The sequence below is a fragment of the Sander lucioperca genome, chromosome 21 (genome assembly GCF_008315115.2).
Source record: "Sander lucioperca isolate FBNREF2018 chromosome 21, SLUC_FBN_1.2, whole genome shotgun sequence".
Lineage (NCBI taxonomy): Eukaryota > Metazoa > Chordata > Actinopteri > Perciformes > Percidae > Sander > Sander lucioperca.
Genome location: NC_050193.1, coordinates 1,278,474 through 1,295,028, shown reverse-complemented (window position 1 = coordinate 1,295,028; position 16,555 = coordinate 1,278,474). Strand labels below are relative to the sequence as shown.

Here is a 16,555-nt window from a genome sequence, read left to right as displayed (position 1 = left end):
GCTGTTTCATGTTAAACTAAAAGGATCTTACTCTTTAACTAAAAGGTCTATCTCTGTAGGGATCCATCCCATAATGTTGTCAGACACTTAGAATAATAATCTGAGTCTGTCAGCAGCAACAACAGAACTTTTAGTGACTCTAACTGCTGCTGAACATTAGTCCTGTAGGGTTACATTACAGCTTGGTTCTTGTTTAATACTGGACCAGTTTCAGAGGTTGTTGTTCCATCAGACATACAAAACAAGGAGCATGTCTTCAGCTAGTAATTCTTTTATTTGTTTCTTGTCAAATTATCGCCATCTGGTGGTCGTGTTAAAGGTGTGATAGAATGCAAAACCGATTTTACCTTGTCATAGTTGAATAACAACAGTTTGGTTGGTAAATAGGACATACATAGAACCTCAAAATCCCATTGACACCTCTTTCCTCTGCAAATCTCACAATTTGAAACTGCTGCTGAGAACGGGCGAATCTCAACGAACCACCGAGTTGACGTCAACTCCTCCTTATTTGGCTCTAGTCTCTACCTTTGTCATGCCCCAACATTTACATAGGCGCTACACCACTGATCTGAGGTCAGCTAGTCTTCTGAATAGGTCACGCAGATCTCAGAAATTGTATACATTGTTCGTCTGCTATTTAATTACTAAATTCACTTCTGATACTTTTTTATGCGAGAAATCAACTATGTAGAGGTCAAATATGTGTCGTTTTACGAAAATGTATGGCTAATTGCAAATTTTTATCTGACTGTGTGTCGGAGTTCAGGCCCGCTGTGAGCTAGATGGAGCTTGGTCATGGCTGTGACGGAGCCGTGATACCCGCGCAAAGTCACCATTTCTGGATTACTGGACTACCAAACGCCGCTGCCGTGACGGAGCTCCAGGGCCTGCTGCTCGCTGCTCTCTCTCTCCTCCTGCTAAACGGCCGGTGTGTGTGAGTGAGAGCGCGGTCAGCGAGCTTGTTACGCCAGCAATCTCTTACCACATGTTCCAGTTAATCTTATAATGGATATGTGTGTTGAGTTATTTAAACAAACAATTGGGGAAATAAACGCCTCTTGTCCGCGAGTGAGCTGGATGGAGCTTATCAATGATATTATTGAAGGGACACTAGCAGCAGTTAAAGGAATCCCTCAAATTCACAAAAATGCATTAAATTGAAATTAGACACTAGTATTAGCTATAGACCTTAGGGTAGCTGTAATATAAGTGGCGTGATGAAATCCAAACTGTAAATATACTCTAATTATGCTGGAAGCCGGCAGCCGAACAGCTCCAGGGAGCCCCGAGCCCCGAGCCCTGGTAGTCCTGTAACCCAGAATCGGTGACTTTGCCATGGAGCTCCTAAAGTCCGACACGTCTTACCAAATTTGCAATTAGCCATCGATTTTCGTAAAACGACCCATATTTGAGCTTTATGTAGTTGATTTCTTGCATAAGAAAGTATCAGAAATGAATTTAGTAACCAAAAAGCAAACAAACAATGTAACACATTGCAGTGTATGAAACATGAGACTGCTGGTCTCGTGTCCAATGTATGTGTATGTGGTCGCTCAACCAATCAGTGCGCAGCTCATCTAAATATTCATGAGCATACTATATTTGGAAGAAAAGCTGTCGTTCCAAATAGAGCCAAAACACAGGGATGCATAAGGGCCCATGGAATAGCACCTGGGACATATTCAGCCCCAATGTTACACACCCTATTAGGAGACCTTAAGGAACAGTGTGAAATACCCTATATAATCATTCTATCACCCCTTTAAGATAATTATTCATCAAGAGATGGACAGAATCATTGAAATTATCTCAAAATTTGTTTATTTGCAAGTAGAGTCAGTTTTACAGCACTCACAGCAAAGTACAGAAAATAACTGAAGAAAGCCTTCTACAACAGCTTTTTCTATGAGTAAATATTAAGTCATAATACAAAAGGTGATGTCAGGAAGTGGCTCCCAAGATTTATCTCATGAGAACATCAGCAGTATTTTGGCTTCTATCATGCAAACAGTTTAATATTAATAGGAACAAGAAGAGTTGATTAGTTTTTCTAACAGGTCATATCAAGAACAACAGAGTTACACTGAGCTGGAACAGACTGCAGCAACTTAACAGTTATAATGTCACTTTAATAACTTTCATTATTCATATATTTCATTATTTTCAGGACCTTCAAGCTTTTAATGAATCAAAATATACAACTTAGTTGATGGTTTAAAACTGAAATAAACTTTGTAGTCAGATTAAAATGGGGCTTTAATATTCAGATTATTATATTGAAACCTGGTATATTTCCTGTATAATGAATAGGATAGTATATAGTATAGTGACTGTTTGGGTCGTGCTAACATCAGCTGGAGACATTCAGGGAAATGAGGACAGAACAACAGATCAACACATCATCCTCCAGCTTTCTAAAGAAACTACTCATCTCTGACACCAACATGCTTCACCGTTGGGATGAAGGTTTACAGACTAGAGTTGTTGCCTAAACATAATTTAGTCTTTAATGAGCATTGTTTACTTGTTCTTCCTTCATGGTGCCGTTCTCAGATGCTCAGTCAGTTGATGTGTGTTCAGTTTGTCCGTTGGCAGTAAGTCATCGTTCCTGTCGTCTGTCAGCAGTCTGCAGATATCTCCTACTAGCCACGACATTTGTTGTTGAGGATGTTGAGAATCTCCTTGAGTTGGACCTCCATCATTTTCATTTTGGTGTCAATGGTGCTGATGTCAGGTACAACTTGTATATCGACCATTGTAGCCGAGCTAATGGAGGTTATCTTTTCATATCTCTCACCATGGTAGCCAGCCACGATTGCTGCATTCGAGGATGTAGAGAATATCTTCCAGTTTGATCTCCATCCTTTTTATTTTGGTGTCAATGGTTCTGATATCAAGAACAACTTGTAAATCGATCGCTGTAGCGGTGCCAATGGAGGTTCTCTCTTCAAATCTCTCACCATAGTCATTGATAGACTTGAGAATCTCTTCCAGTTTGTTTTCCAGTTTGATCTCCATCATGTTCATTTTGGTGTCAATGGTGCTGATGTCAGGAACAACTTGTGGTATACAAGTTGTACCTGTAGCGTTGGCATTGATAAACTTGAGAATCTCCTTGAGTTTGTTTTCCAGTTTGATCTCCATCATTTTCAGTTTGGTGTCAATTTTGACGATGTCAGGAACAACTTGTGATATACAAGTTGTACCTGTAGTGGTGCCATTGATAGACTTGAGAATCTCTTCCAGTTTGTTTTCCAGTTTGACCTCCATCATTTTCATTTTGGTGTCAATGGTGCTGATATCAGGAACAAATGGTATATCGACCACTGTAGCGTTGCCAATGGGGGTTATCTTTTCACATCTCTCACCATAGTAACCATCTTGACACTCACACATCCATTCATTGGAGTCCAGCAGCCGCTTGCACGTTCCTCTGTAGCTACATGTTCCACTTTGGCAGACAGGCAACCTCCAGGAGTTATAGATGGAAATCTTTCCTGTATAGGTCATCAACGGGTAACTCCCCTCACAGTCATGTTGGAGTACGGGTGCTGGAGCCACAGCAAACTCTTCCCCATAGACAGCATGAGTCGCTTTAGCATAGTAAGAGAAGGGCATAACACTTCTAAACTGTCTACCCTTAATAAGATACCACTTTTCCCCACAGTAACGTACTTTGTCCTTAATTTTACATGATTTGTCTTTAAAGCATTCATTGGCTACTTTTCTAACTTTATTTTCATCTATTTCTTCTGATTTCAGAGTGTATCCCACAGTGACGGTGATCGTGTCCTCTATAATCTTAGTCAGATCATATAGTATGTAATAATCAGCCTGGTCTGTGTTGTACACCAGCACCACCCAGTTGTACCAGTTGTACTTGTTATCTAGAAACTCTTTCACCTTATCAGCGATGGCTTGTCTGTTGTCAGCACTGAGTCCTTTCCTGATCTCCTTCACATCTTCCTTCACATACTCCATGTGGTTGTTCAGGCAGTATTTCAGAGCTGATATCTGATCTCTGGAGACGTTCTTGAACATCTGGGTGTGTTTGGCTTCTATACCTGATGAATCCAACCCGACCAGTTTCCAGTAGAACTGGTTCAGCACCATCCCCTGCCACATCAAACGACTGAAATAGACGTTATATTTGCCGATCTCTTGAAAGTCACATTTAAACTTCTTCCTCAGCAGTTCGTTGAGGTTTCCACTGAGAGACGTGTCTTTGACCGTCAGGTAAAGGTAGAGGTTGGCCACACTGGCTTCAGTTCCTGTGTTCTCATAGTAGTTGGCGAATAACTCTGCCAGTCGGAGTTTGTCCTCTTCACTTTGTACCAACTGGCTGTCCTGAAGAAGCTCATTGAACTTCTTCCAGGAGTTGAGGATGCGGAGCTCATCTTGAGAGTAGACGCTGGCGTAGTTAAACCATTCAACGTCTGTTGCCAGGTTGGAGATCTGGATGGAGATAGAGTCCAACTTCTTGTTCATTTCTTCAAACCCTTTCTTCACCTCGTTCAGCACTGGGTCATCCTGAGGGATGAAGATCAAGACCATGTTGACAACAGAGGCGACCAGACCTCCGATGCCGGGTGCCAAGCTGGCGATGTTGGAGAGACTCTTCATCACAGCTGACGACTTACTGGTATCAATCTTTCCAATCACTTCTTTGACGACAGTCAGGACGCTTTTTCCCATGGCCAAATACTTTTCCACTTTCTCTCTGGTGCCGGAAACCATCCCCCTCTTCAAATACAGGTCTCTCTTGACCCTGTAGGATGGTGAGACGACGGGGGATGGGGGGTCATGTAACCGAGCTGAGGATGTCGTCCAGTAGAGAAGAAGGATCAATGAAGCCAACAGCATGGAGGCAGACAGCCGAGGGAACGCCATGACTGCAACACAGACAACACAACATGGTAAAAATATTAGGGTGTTTTTATAGCCTGTGAATCAAACTAATCTGCAGAGCTGGTGTTTTATTTTCTCTTGCAGATACGTCTGGCTCTCCTCACATTCAGACAGATTAGAAGATGAAGACAACCTTGGCAGTTCAATCACAGAGGAGCATCAACGCTCCAGATTTAAAAATTCTTTACTGCTTGAAACCCCACCAAGCACAGTGTCATCTATGCATCTTCTTTATCTTATTTGGGTTGGGTTGCTGGAGCAGCAGCTCCAGCAGGGGACCCCAAACCGAGCCAGACACTGGACTGCAGACCACAGTGAGGGAAGTCGTAGAGAAGGATGTTGCATGGCCGAGTGAGAGGAACGTTGAACAAACTTTTTTTTCTCTGTGTGCACACTGCTGCTGCTCACTACATGTGTGTATGTAAGATAATGTCACGCACTGAAAAGAACAAGGGAAACATGCCAAGAGCAAGATAAGGTACTGCGATGGAAGAGGAAATCAGAAAATCTCTGAGCTTTATGACGGAGGAAATAAGCAAACTCGCCAAACAAACACAACTTGTTGAACTAATGGATGAGGTGAAACAAAAAAAATATTGGGGGAATTTTTAGGCCTTTATTTCCACAGGACAGATGAAGACATGAAAAGGGGAGAGAGAGAGGGAATGACATGCAGCAAAGGGCCGCAGGTCGGAGTCGAATCCGTGGCGGCTGCGTCGAGGAGCAAACCTCTATATATGTGCGCCCACTCTACCAGGTGAGCTAACCCAGCCACTTATCAAGGAGAAATTGAGGACTTGTAAAAAAAGGATTGACGCCTTGGAACATGTGATGGAAGATGTGATTATAACCAGACTGGAGACCAAACACCAAACTTACACAAGAGCTGCATCTGACACAAACAACGGTGAGGAAGCACCAGTGCAGGAATTACAATCTTTGGAACAACAACTCATTCAGTTCTCAGCCTGTCACACTCTTCCCCGGAAGGACTCTTTAAACCTGCTTTCTATCTGAATTCTAGCAGGGGGAGACTCCTTAAACCTGCTTTCTATCTGAATTCTAGCAGGGGGAGACTCCTTAAACCTGCTTTCTATCTGAATTCTAGCAGGGGGAGACTCCTTAAACCTGCTTTCTATCTGAATTCCAGCAGGAGGAGACTCCTTAAACCTGCTTTCTATCTGAATTCCAGCAGGAGGAGACTCCTTAAACCTGCTTTCTATCTGAATTCTAGCAGGAGGAGACTCCTTAAACCTGCTTTCTATCTGAATTCCAGCAGGAGGAGACTCCTTAAACCTGCTTTCTATCTGAATTCCTGCAGGGGGCGACACGTGATTTCAAAAGGAAGTCGCTTACTGTAGAAGTCTGTGAGAAAGTGACCCACTTCTCACTTGATTTATTACCTCAGTAAACATTTTCATAATGAGTTTATGGTCTCAATCGCTAGTTTTAAAGTGCCAATATTATGAAAAAAACACTTTTTCTGGGATTTGGGGTGTTCTTTTGTGTCTGTGGTGCTTCCACGCACATACAAACTTTGAATAAAATCCATCCATGCTGTTTAGAGTGAGATACGGTTTCTGAATGTGTCCTGCCTTCAGTCTCTGGGTGAGCTGTTCAAAATCGGCACGGCTTGTGACGTCACAAGCCGAAACGAGCAGGCTAACCGCAACCATTAGCTCGTAGCATTAATGCTAATGCTAACGGTAGCATGCTACCTCGTTCTCAATAGCAAAGCAGTTCACCATAATCTACAAAAGAACTACTTCCATGTGCGCCCTCATTTAGAAGTCTCCCAGCTAATCCTGCCTTGTAACTGACTGAAGTTGTAGAAACAGCTTTTCTTTTACTGTCTATGGAGCTAGCTAGCTGACATGATCTACATCTGAGCTACTGAGCATGTGCGAGTGCAATCAAAGATAGTCCAGAAGAAGAAGAAGAAAAGAGGTCTCACTCTGTAGCTAAAACAGAGACCAGCTGAAAAGAGGATCTGCAGCAGTGAGAGAGAGTGGTGCAGTACAACAACAATATGGTGTTTTTAGAAAATTAAACCATGTAAACCTATTCTGGTACAACCTTAAAATACAATTATAAACCTGAAAATGAGCATAATATGGCTGCTTTAAGTCTTCTGCTATACAGAATGATGTTCTTTTTTGAATTATTGTCTGATTGATTTTAAAATAGACGATAAAGCAGGGTATGTTTTGGGGCGTGTCTACTTTGTGATTGACAGTTCGTGAACCACTTTTTTTTCATTAGAAACATGATATGTGGAAGTAGCCCACAAAAACCTGAGATTTTGGTGGTGACTGTTGAGTGAAAATGGGATGGCAGCGTGAACAAATGTTTTCTAAAATAGCACATTTTACACTGCTTTGACTCCACCAGTTTAGAGTGAGTTTAAGCTGTTTGATACGCTGTCTGGCAGTGTATAGTGTGTTGATGGTCCATCAGCAAATCTAAAGGATACAGACACTCTTAATGAGTATAACATGCAAGAAACATATCACCCTAAATGTTGCATAGCTGACAGTGGTAGCCCTTGAGCAGCACAGTGAATTCATATTTTTCTCAGTCTATATTAACTAGTGAAGATGACAAGGCAGCAAAACATCCTTTCATTTTATAATTTTTGGCTATATTTATTTAATTTTTATGAACCTTTATTTTACCAGGAAATAATCCCATTGAGATTCAGAATCTCTTTTTCAAGGGAGTCCTGGCCAAGACAGCAGTATAATAGTTCCATATTATATAAATATAAAGTAAAAAAACAGACAACATAAAACAATAAAAAGACAGTTGGCAATTCAACATCACCTCAACATAATCACCAGCAGTGCTCAGTAACAGCACATGTTCATTTATCACTCAAATAGTCCTTTATCCTAATTTTAAGCTGTGTCATTGTTGGTAGGTAGTCTAATTTAAGATGATTCTGTAATTCATACCAGAATGAGGGTGCAAAAACTTTAAAGGCACTTTCACCGAAGACAGTTCACGTTCGGGGAATGTCATACATGATGTGTCCATATGATCAAAGATTACTTTTCCTGGTGGTGACTTTAGGAGTCAGGAGAGAACAGAAGTAAGGAGGCAGTTTACACAGTATGGCTTTAAAAAAAAAACATACCAATGCTCCAACCTACGACTGTGCAAAGAAGGCCAACCAACGCTCTCATACAAGCTACAGTGAAGTGTAAAATTGCCACCGTAGGAACATAGTTATATAGCCTAACCTTTGAACTCAGCACCATTTGAATCATGCAGGGGTAAAATAAACAAATGTAGGCCTATTTAAAGGCTAAATTAAATAACTAAATAAAGAAACTAAAACAATATAGCTAGACTAGATTACAACCAGAAAAGGCATTTCCTGCAGTAAATGCGTGTGAATGCTGAAAAGCTGAAGCTACACTGAATTGAAGAACTCCAAATGTATGAAAGATGTGGAACAAGAGCAAAGATGCTAAAGCTAAATTGGATTAATAGCTTAAAACCGTAAAAAGAAGGTGAAATACTGAGAAAAGTTGTAAAAGTGGGAAAGGTTTTAATTTGTATAAATTTCATTGAAAAGTGAAATAACACCACTAATGTAAAAAAAAAAGATGTAGAATAATTAAAGGTTTTTTGTAAAGCTAACGCTAAACTGAATTATTGGCTTTAAAAGTTCAATAATGGCAAAAGATTTAGAAGATTGTACGGTTTGTCTTATTTTGTAGTTGACACCGAGTCCATGAGTCCAGTGTTGTAGCTGCTACAGTTTCTGACCCAGACTGGCTGTATCAAAGTAGCCGATGCTGCGCCAAACTATCAGAGTCTACAGTGGTGGTCTTTTGTTGTGGCATTTTGGTGAAATAAATCTGCTTTTGCTTCAGGACATTCTTACTTTGCGGCGGTCAATGTGCCACGCTGTGTGATGTTCTGTGAACAGGCATTGAGTGAAAACAGTTTCTTTTTTTTATTTAAGACAAACATGCAGAATACATAGTTATTGAAAACGGGGGACTCTGTGGTAAGTTCACAACAGTCTTTACCAGCGGATCTGCTGTGTGTAATTGTGGCTTAAGCATTGGGGCTGCTCGATTATGGAAAAAAATATAATCACGATTATTTCGGTCAATATTGAAATCACGATAATGTAACACGATTACTCGTTGACTTCTGGAAAGATGTTGCAATTATTGAACTTCTCCATTATTCTGTTTTTGTGATCATTGGGAGCCGAAATCATAATCACGATTAAATTTCAATTAATTGCACAGTGACATTGTTACTGCAGTGCATTCAGGTGGCCGTAAAGAGAGTCAGCAGTTTACAGGAAATGCCTTAGTAAAGTAATAACTCTAATAAACAATAACTGTCAGCAGAGACAGAGCTTTTCTCTGTCAGCTGTATTAATGCCATAACCTCCGGTGGAAATATCAGTATCCTGTTGTAGAATGAAGTGGTTGTTGCTGTTATAACAATTAGAGCAACATATTACAAATAGAAATGATTATAAAGCGTATCTATAAATAAGCTCCGTGTAACCAACTGCAAATAATGGTTGCCATAGTGATGGTAACTGGTTAGTGTCTCCTGTCTCAGAGAGGCTATGTTTAGATGGAAACGATCTGAAGAGAAAATTCAAAAGTGGCGTTGCGTTCTCACTTTTTATTCTGCGTTTAGACGAGTGTTTTTTGGGGGTAATCTGTGTGTATATGGTGACGCAAAAGAGTGTGAAATGTGATGTAGTATTCCCACCAGGAGGCTAGGTGGTGGTGTGGAGCACTGACACACAACACCACCAAGTCTGCACGCCTGCTAGAACCTTCCTTCTACTTCACTCCCTCTCCTCCTCCTCTCTCCCTCTCCTCCTCTTCACTCCCTCTCCTCCTCCTCTCTCCCTCTCCTCCTCTCTCTTACTCTCCTCCTCCTCACTCCCTCTCCTCCTCCTCTCTCCCTCTCCTCCTCTCTCTTACTCTCCTCCTCCTCACTCCCTCTCCTCCTCCTCTCTCCCTCTCCTCCTCTTCTCTCCCTCCTCTCCTCCTCACTCCCTCTCCTCCTCCTCTCTCCCTCCTCTCCTCTTCCTCTCTCCCTCTCCTCCTCCTCTCTCTCTCTCCTCCTCCTCTCTCCCTCTTCTCCTCCTCTCTCCCTCTCCTCTCCCTCTCTCCCTCTCCTCCTCCTCTCTCCCTCTCCTCCTCCTCTTCTCTCCCTCTCCTCCTCCTCTCTCCCTCTCCTCCTCTTCTCTCCCTCCTCTCCTCCTCCTCTCTCCCTCTCCTCCTCCTCTCTCCCTCTCCTCCTCCTCTCTCCCTCTCCTCCTCTTCTCTCCCTCCTCTCCTCCTCCTCTCTCCCTCTCCTCCTCCTCTCTCCCTCTCCTCCTCTTCTCTCCCTCCTCTCCTCCTCCTCTCTCCCTCTCCTCCTCTTCTCTCCCTCCTCTCCTCCTCCTCTCTCCCTCTCCTCCTCCTCTCTCCCTCCTCCCCTCCTCCTCTCTCCCTCTCCTCCTCCTCTCCCCCTCCTCTCCCCCCCCTCTCTCCCTCTCCTCCTCCTCTCTCCCTCCTCTCCTCCTCCTCTCTCCCTCTCCTCTCCCTAGTAGCATGAAACCAAAACAAGGTGAAGCGAACAACAATATCTGACAATTTTATCTGGACAGATAAGGAGGTGGAGTTATTGCTTCAAACAATGCACACACACGACACACACACATACACACACACACACACACACACACACACATGCGGCACACACGCGGCACAAACACACATGCGGCACACACACGGTACACACACACGGCATATGGCGCACACACACACACACACACACGTGGCACACACACGTGGCACACACACACACACACACACACACACACACACACGTGGTACACACACAAACAGCACACACGACACACACACATACACCCACACACACACTCTCACACTCTCACAGTGCGTTTGTACCCTTTAGACGGGAACGCGGCGGTGGAGAGAGAGACTTCCACTCTGGAGGGTGGTTTCACTTTTTTGCGTTTTTAAGCCCCAAAAACGCCGTCGCCGTCTAAATGAAAGGCATATCTGATCAAATATTTTGTCATTTTCACCCGCGAGCGTATTCATGTAAACAGGGCCTTCATTCACAAATATGAGCCAGGCTTAGGTGCAGCTTTCATACTCCTGCTTCTAGCTCAAAGACTGTGATTGCTATCGGGTTAATGTTTAATACTGTGAGAGAGATATAACACCCTGCTGAACATGCTGTGATAAAAAGTGTGTGTGTTGTGTAAGAAATGTGAGGACAGTAGCTGTCCAAAAAGGGCCTGTTTCTCTTCTCCTCCTGGTATTTCTGGTAGGATTTAATACAGGAGGCAGTGCAGCAGTTGGTGGACACCGCTTAACTTAGAAGCTCACTGTGCCTCATGTAAAAGTCTGTTTGCCTCCTCCTACATTGTTAGAAAGGGCACAACATTCCCTACATTCTGATGTAAAATGAATGTATGAGGAGTTAAAATTGTGGAGGGGGAGGCAAAATGAAAAGAATATTTTTTCTGCTGCTGTGCACTCTGACAGTTCCACCACATACACACTCCATTATAAACTCAGATAATTTCTGAAAACAGCTTAATACTTGAATGGTGATAATTGAAAAACTTAAATATATCAAAAAGCTGCATTAAACTGTAATAGCTGGATGTGTTGTGAATGATTTAAAGTTTGAGTGACATCTGTAGCTGAAAATATGTAGAAGGAGTAGCATTTTCAATTAGTTGAAGAGGGTTTGAACATTCTCTCCATTGTGGGTTCATTGTAAAAAAAAAAAAAAAAAAAAGTTGAAAAAGGCTAATATTTTAAAAAGTATAAATAGCAGAAAGGAAGTTGAAAAGGAGCCATCATGTCCTTAAAGAGTTGAACATTTTGATAATGGTTTCTGTGGCTGAAAGTATGCAGAAGAAGTTGAATACCAAAAAACATACAGAAGAAGTCAGATAAATAATAATAAAGATTTGAATAACATTGTGTGAATGCTTAACATCATTCACACAATTTCTACAGTAGGCTATAACTGCTGTATAATAGACCTCATTGACTTGGAATGAACGTGACTTGCTACATGTCTCTGGGGGTAGCTTCAGTAAAGCTTCATTATATGTACAATAGATAGTAGATTAACTCACTCACTACACTTTCTGAAGGAAGCACCACCTCATGGTGAAACCCTGCAAGTGAATGAATGGATGTAGTTAGAGTGGAGTTTAGACACGCCGGTCAGGGTACAGGAGCTTGTTCCCCTCCAAGCTTCTGGCAAGCATGACATGGAAAGTTTGGTGTGTGTAAGTGCTGCTGAGGAGGAGATTTCTGACTCAGAGTCTGAGAGAAAAACATTTTGAGAAAACTGCCTATGGATTATAAAACATCAAACATTATGGGTGAAACTTCTCCAGTTAATTACTTACATTAAGACATACATTTCTGTTTTACAACTTTTCTTAAATGTTATGTTTAGATATGCAAACAAGGCCTTATTAATGGCAACTTTTGGTGAATTTAGGAGACATTTACAGGGCGCAAATAGACAAGTAAGTAAGTAAGTAAGTAAGTAAGTAAAGTTTACTTGTATAGCACCTTTCACATATAAAAAACTCAAAGTGCTTCACAATAAACTGTAATACAATACAACTAATTAAAATACAAGAACATTTAAATACAAATAGAAAACTAAACAAACAACCATAGAAAAAAAATTGACTAACTAAAAGCCTGCTTGAGTCTTCAATTGCTAGTGTAGTAAAGTAAACACCTAAATGTATATTTGGGAGGTTTTTTTTTCCCCCAATAGTCTGAAAGAAGACGTGCTCCAGAAACAAAATAGCCCAAAAAGTCAGTATTGAAAAATGATGGTTTGCCTGGGGTGTCTCCCCTTAAAATATCACTTTTCAAATATAGATGATATAAAGACATCAAAATAAATGATATTTTTAATAAATGCCGCACCCATTTATACTATTTAGACCAGTGGTTCTCAAACTTTTTACAATAATGTTCCCCATTTGAATTGTGTTTTTAAGCCAAGTACCCCTGACCAGAGATAGATTTACTAAACAACAGCCATGTACAGGCTTAGCTTGGTTTTATTTCAGTTAGCCTATAGATGGTTTGATTTGCATTGAGAGATGATTTTATGGAAAGTACCCCATGCCAATCTCTAGGTATGGTGAAGGGTATCTGATGATGTGGGGTATGGTGAAGGGTATGTGATGATGTGGGGTATGGTGAAGGGTATGTGATGATGTGGGGGTATGGTGAAGGGTATCTGATGATGTGGGGTATGGTGAAGGGTATGTGATGATGTGGGGTATGGTGAAGGGTATGTGATGATGTGGGGGTATGGTGAAGGGTATGTGATGATGTGGGGGTATGGTGAAGGGTATGTGATGATGTGGGGTATGGTGAAGGGTATGTGATGATGTGGGGGTATGGTGAAGGGTATGTGATGATGTGGGGTATGGTGAAGGGTATGTGATGATGTGGGGGTATGGTGAAGGGTATGTGATGATGTGGGGGTATGGTGAAGGGTATGTGATGATGTGGGGGTATGGTGAAGGGTATGTGATGATGTGGGGGTATGGTGAAGGGTATGTGATGATGTGGGGACCAAGGGAACTTTATCAGGATGCATAGTATCCTGGATCCATGAAATAACTGGCCTTTAAAAATAAAAATCTGCCTGCCTCTATGGGAATTTAACATAGGGGTGTATTGACTTATGCCCCCTGTATTTTAAGGAAGAACATTTATTTATTTACGATACATTATTCATTCACAAAGAAAATTGGTGTCCTTAAAGGTTGGATTTTTCCTCATTTTTTTAAAATTATGGCAATAAGATCAATTTCCAAAAGATGATTTTTTTATTCCTCTTTATAGTCAACTTTAGCATGGGTGTATTCACTTATGCTGAGCAATGTAACTAAAAAACATTTAAATGATAATGAAAAAAGGCAACAAAAACTTTAAAACCCAAAACGTAAAATGTTGGATAAAGTCAGTAGAAAGAAGGAAGTTAAGGCAGGAATAGATGGGAAATAGTATCAAAAATTTAGAGAACAGCGACAAAAACTTAAAAAGCGTCAGACTTGTTAAAAAAAAAAAACACAGTAGAAAGAAGGAAGACAAACGTCGAAAAAAGTGACAAAAACCTTGAAAAAGGTGGAATTGTTTTTTAAATAAAGCGACAAAAACTTCGAAAGACTTGGAGAAAAAAAGAAGACCGTAGAAAAAGGAAGGAAGCAGTTATAAGCAGTATACCCACTAGGAAAGCTCCAGGATTTTCATATACCCACTTAAAAATGCCCAATGACACGCAACATACTTTCCATTATTATTTTGATATATTTTGAATTGTCATCTGCGTTTTTCTTCTTCACATAGGCTAAATAAAGGTATTTCCACTGTACATTGGTGCATTAAAGTGTATCAGAATACAGGAAATGAAGTCATTGATGCTCAAAATGTCCCTGGGGGAGGACACCCAGACCCCCCAAAAGGCAGATTTTGGCCAATATACCGTACAGTACACCCACTTCAATACATTAGACTACATCACTGGAAGGAAGGAAGAACAGGTTGAAAATAGTTACAAAAAGCAACAAAAACTTTCAAAAACAGCGACAAAAACTTAGAAGAAAGTCCTCCAGAGTACCCCTTGGGGTACAAGTACCCCCATTTGAGAAACACTGATTTAGACGGAATATAATCGAATAAAAATACAAATGTAAGTTCCACAGAAAGATAATAAATTCTTGTCTACTTACATGTCTGCTGACAGTGAACGATGATGATGATGATGATGATGATGATGATGATGGGCAGTAAGAAGTCAACTTATGTGCTGAGTTCTGTTGTACTTACTACAAGTCACCTCCCTTTATATAGAGAGGCTGTGACTCAATAACTGCCTGTTAGAAGAAAAAAGAAAAATAACTCAAATAACTTCACACTCTCAGTGCCATGGCCCGCCCAACCGGTCGGCCTTTTCAAAGTTGGGTTAATTTGTATTAGTGACAAATTATGTCCATCTTGGTTTTCCCTGTGTATGTAATTTGGTTTGGCCAAGTCAGTATACAGTTAGGTACGGAAATATTTGGACAGCATTTTCATAATTTTAGCCCTGTGCACTAACACAATGGATTTGAAAAGAAATCATTGAGATGAAATTGTAGTGCAGACGTTCAGCTTTATTTTGAGGGTATTTACATCAAAATTGGAGGAAGGGTTTAGGAATTGCAAACATGTTCATACATCTCATTTCAAGGGTTCTAAAGTAATTGGACAATTGAGTCAAAAGCTGTTTCATGAGCAGGTGTGGGCTATTCTCCTTCAAGGAGGACTTCATATATTGTTAATTATTATATTGTGTTGACCTCTTTTATAGGCCTAGATATTAAGTTCCTGGTTTATATTGTTTTTTGCATTTTTTGGGTAAATAAAAACCCACATTTCAACAAAACCTCCTGTTTTCCTCATTGTTTTACTGCTTGGTCCCTGACAAAAATATATTTATTTTTTATTGTATTTACATTTTTTTATTGTATTTTATGCACTCACCCTAAGGAGTTGATTGGAAACGTTTGATATTTGGTTGGTATAATCCTCTGACTAATGTGACCCTGAACTGTGAAGGAATAGTTGATAGCAATGACCCATGGGTCATTTACCAATACACCATTTTAGGGCCTTTACAGGTATTACTCTTTTTAAAACTCCGTCCAGTGGACTCAACAGGTCCTTTTTTAAATGGCATCAGCAGCAAATCAAGTTTTCGACTTTTACAATGAAAAATTGCAAAGCTTTTGTGTTTTCGTGGAATGGTGTTGCTGTGGCGAGGTGGGCAATTTGCATGTTTCACCATAAAACAGGAAGCTGTTGTAACTTCATAATACAATTTACTATTTGCCCGAAACATAACATACTGGATAAGAGTCCTTAAAGTTGCTTAGAGTTTTTTTAGGAAGTCGTAGTTGATCATTTATTTCTCCCTCCTCTCTGTTACAGACTGTTGTATAAAATGACATGGTGTGTGCTAAAGACTTAAATATGTCGGTGGATGTCATGCGCTCTTCCTACATAATGTGTATTCCATATTGAGTTATCAGATGATTTGCACATGACTATGATATTCTACTTTCTTAAGACAATTGTGGTCTTGATTTAAGGAAGGACTTGTAACACAGGCTGTCCAATGTTCAAAACATTACATTGTGCATTCATATCTTTAAAGAAATCTTATATATCTTATAAATCTTATATATATATATATATATATATATATATATATATATATATATATAATGAGCTGGCAGAATTGGATAAGCAATTCCAAGGGCCTGCATGCATACAGTGCAGTACTGTCAATACTGTGAATAGTCTTAAAGGTGGTACATGGGAGCATAGTAACAGTGTCTGATAACCAGTAGTACATTACAGTAAAGAATGATGAGGAAATATTACATCCACAGATCATGTAGTCTAATTGGTTCATGCTCCACACTAACTGGTGACAATGAATCTGGTTATCTTCAAACTGTCATGATCTAAACATGGAATATTGTTTGTCCGTTTCCATACAACTACATATTAAGAGTAATGCAACAGGTACTTATCATGTT

The 16,555-nt window shown here is 40.5% G+C and overlaps 1 protein-coding gene and 1 pseudogene across 1 annotated transcript in view; both read right to left on the bottom strand.

Moving 5' to 3' along the window:
- LOC116062301 overlaps window positions 1-16,555 on the bottom strand; it is a 1,036,964-nt pseudogene that overhangs the window by 452,153 nt on the left and 568,256 nt on the right.
- LOC116055153 overlaps window positions 2,797-16,555 on the bottom strand; it is a 38,056-nt gene continuing 24,297 nt past the window's right edge. The window contains exon 3 of the mRNA XM_031306956.2: window positions 2,797-4,895. Coding sequence (XP_031162816.2) covers window positions 2,797-4,893 — 2,097 coding nt within the window. The 5' untranslated portion in view covers window positions 4,894-4,895. The remainder of the gene's footprint in view (window positions 4,896-16,555) is intronic.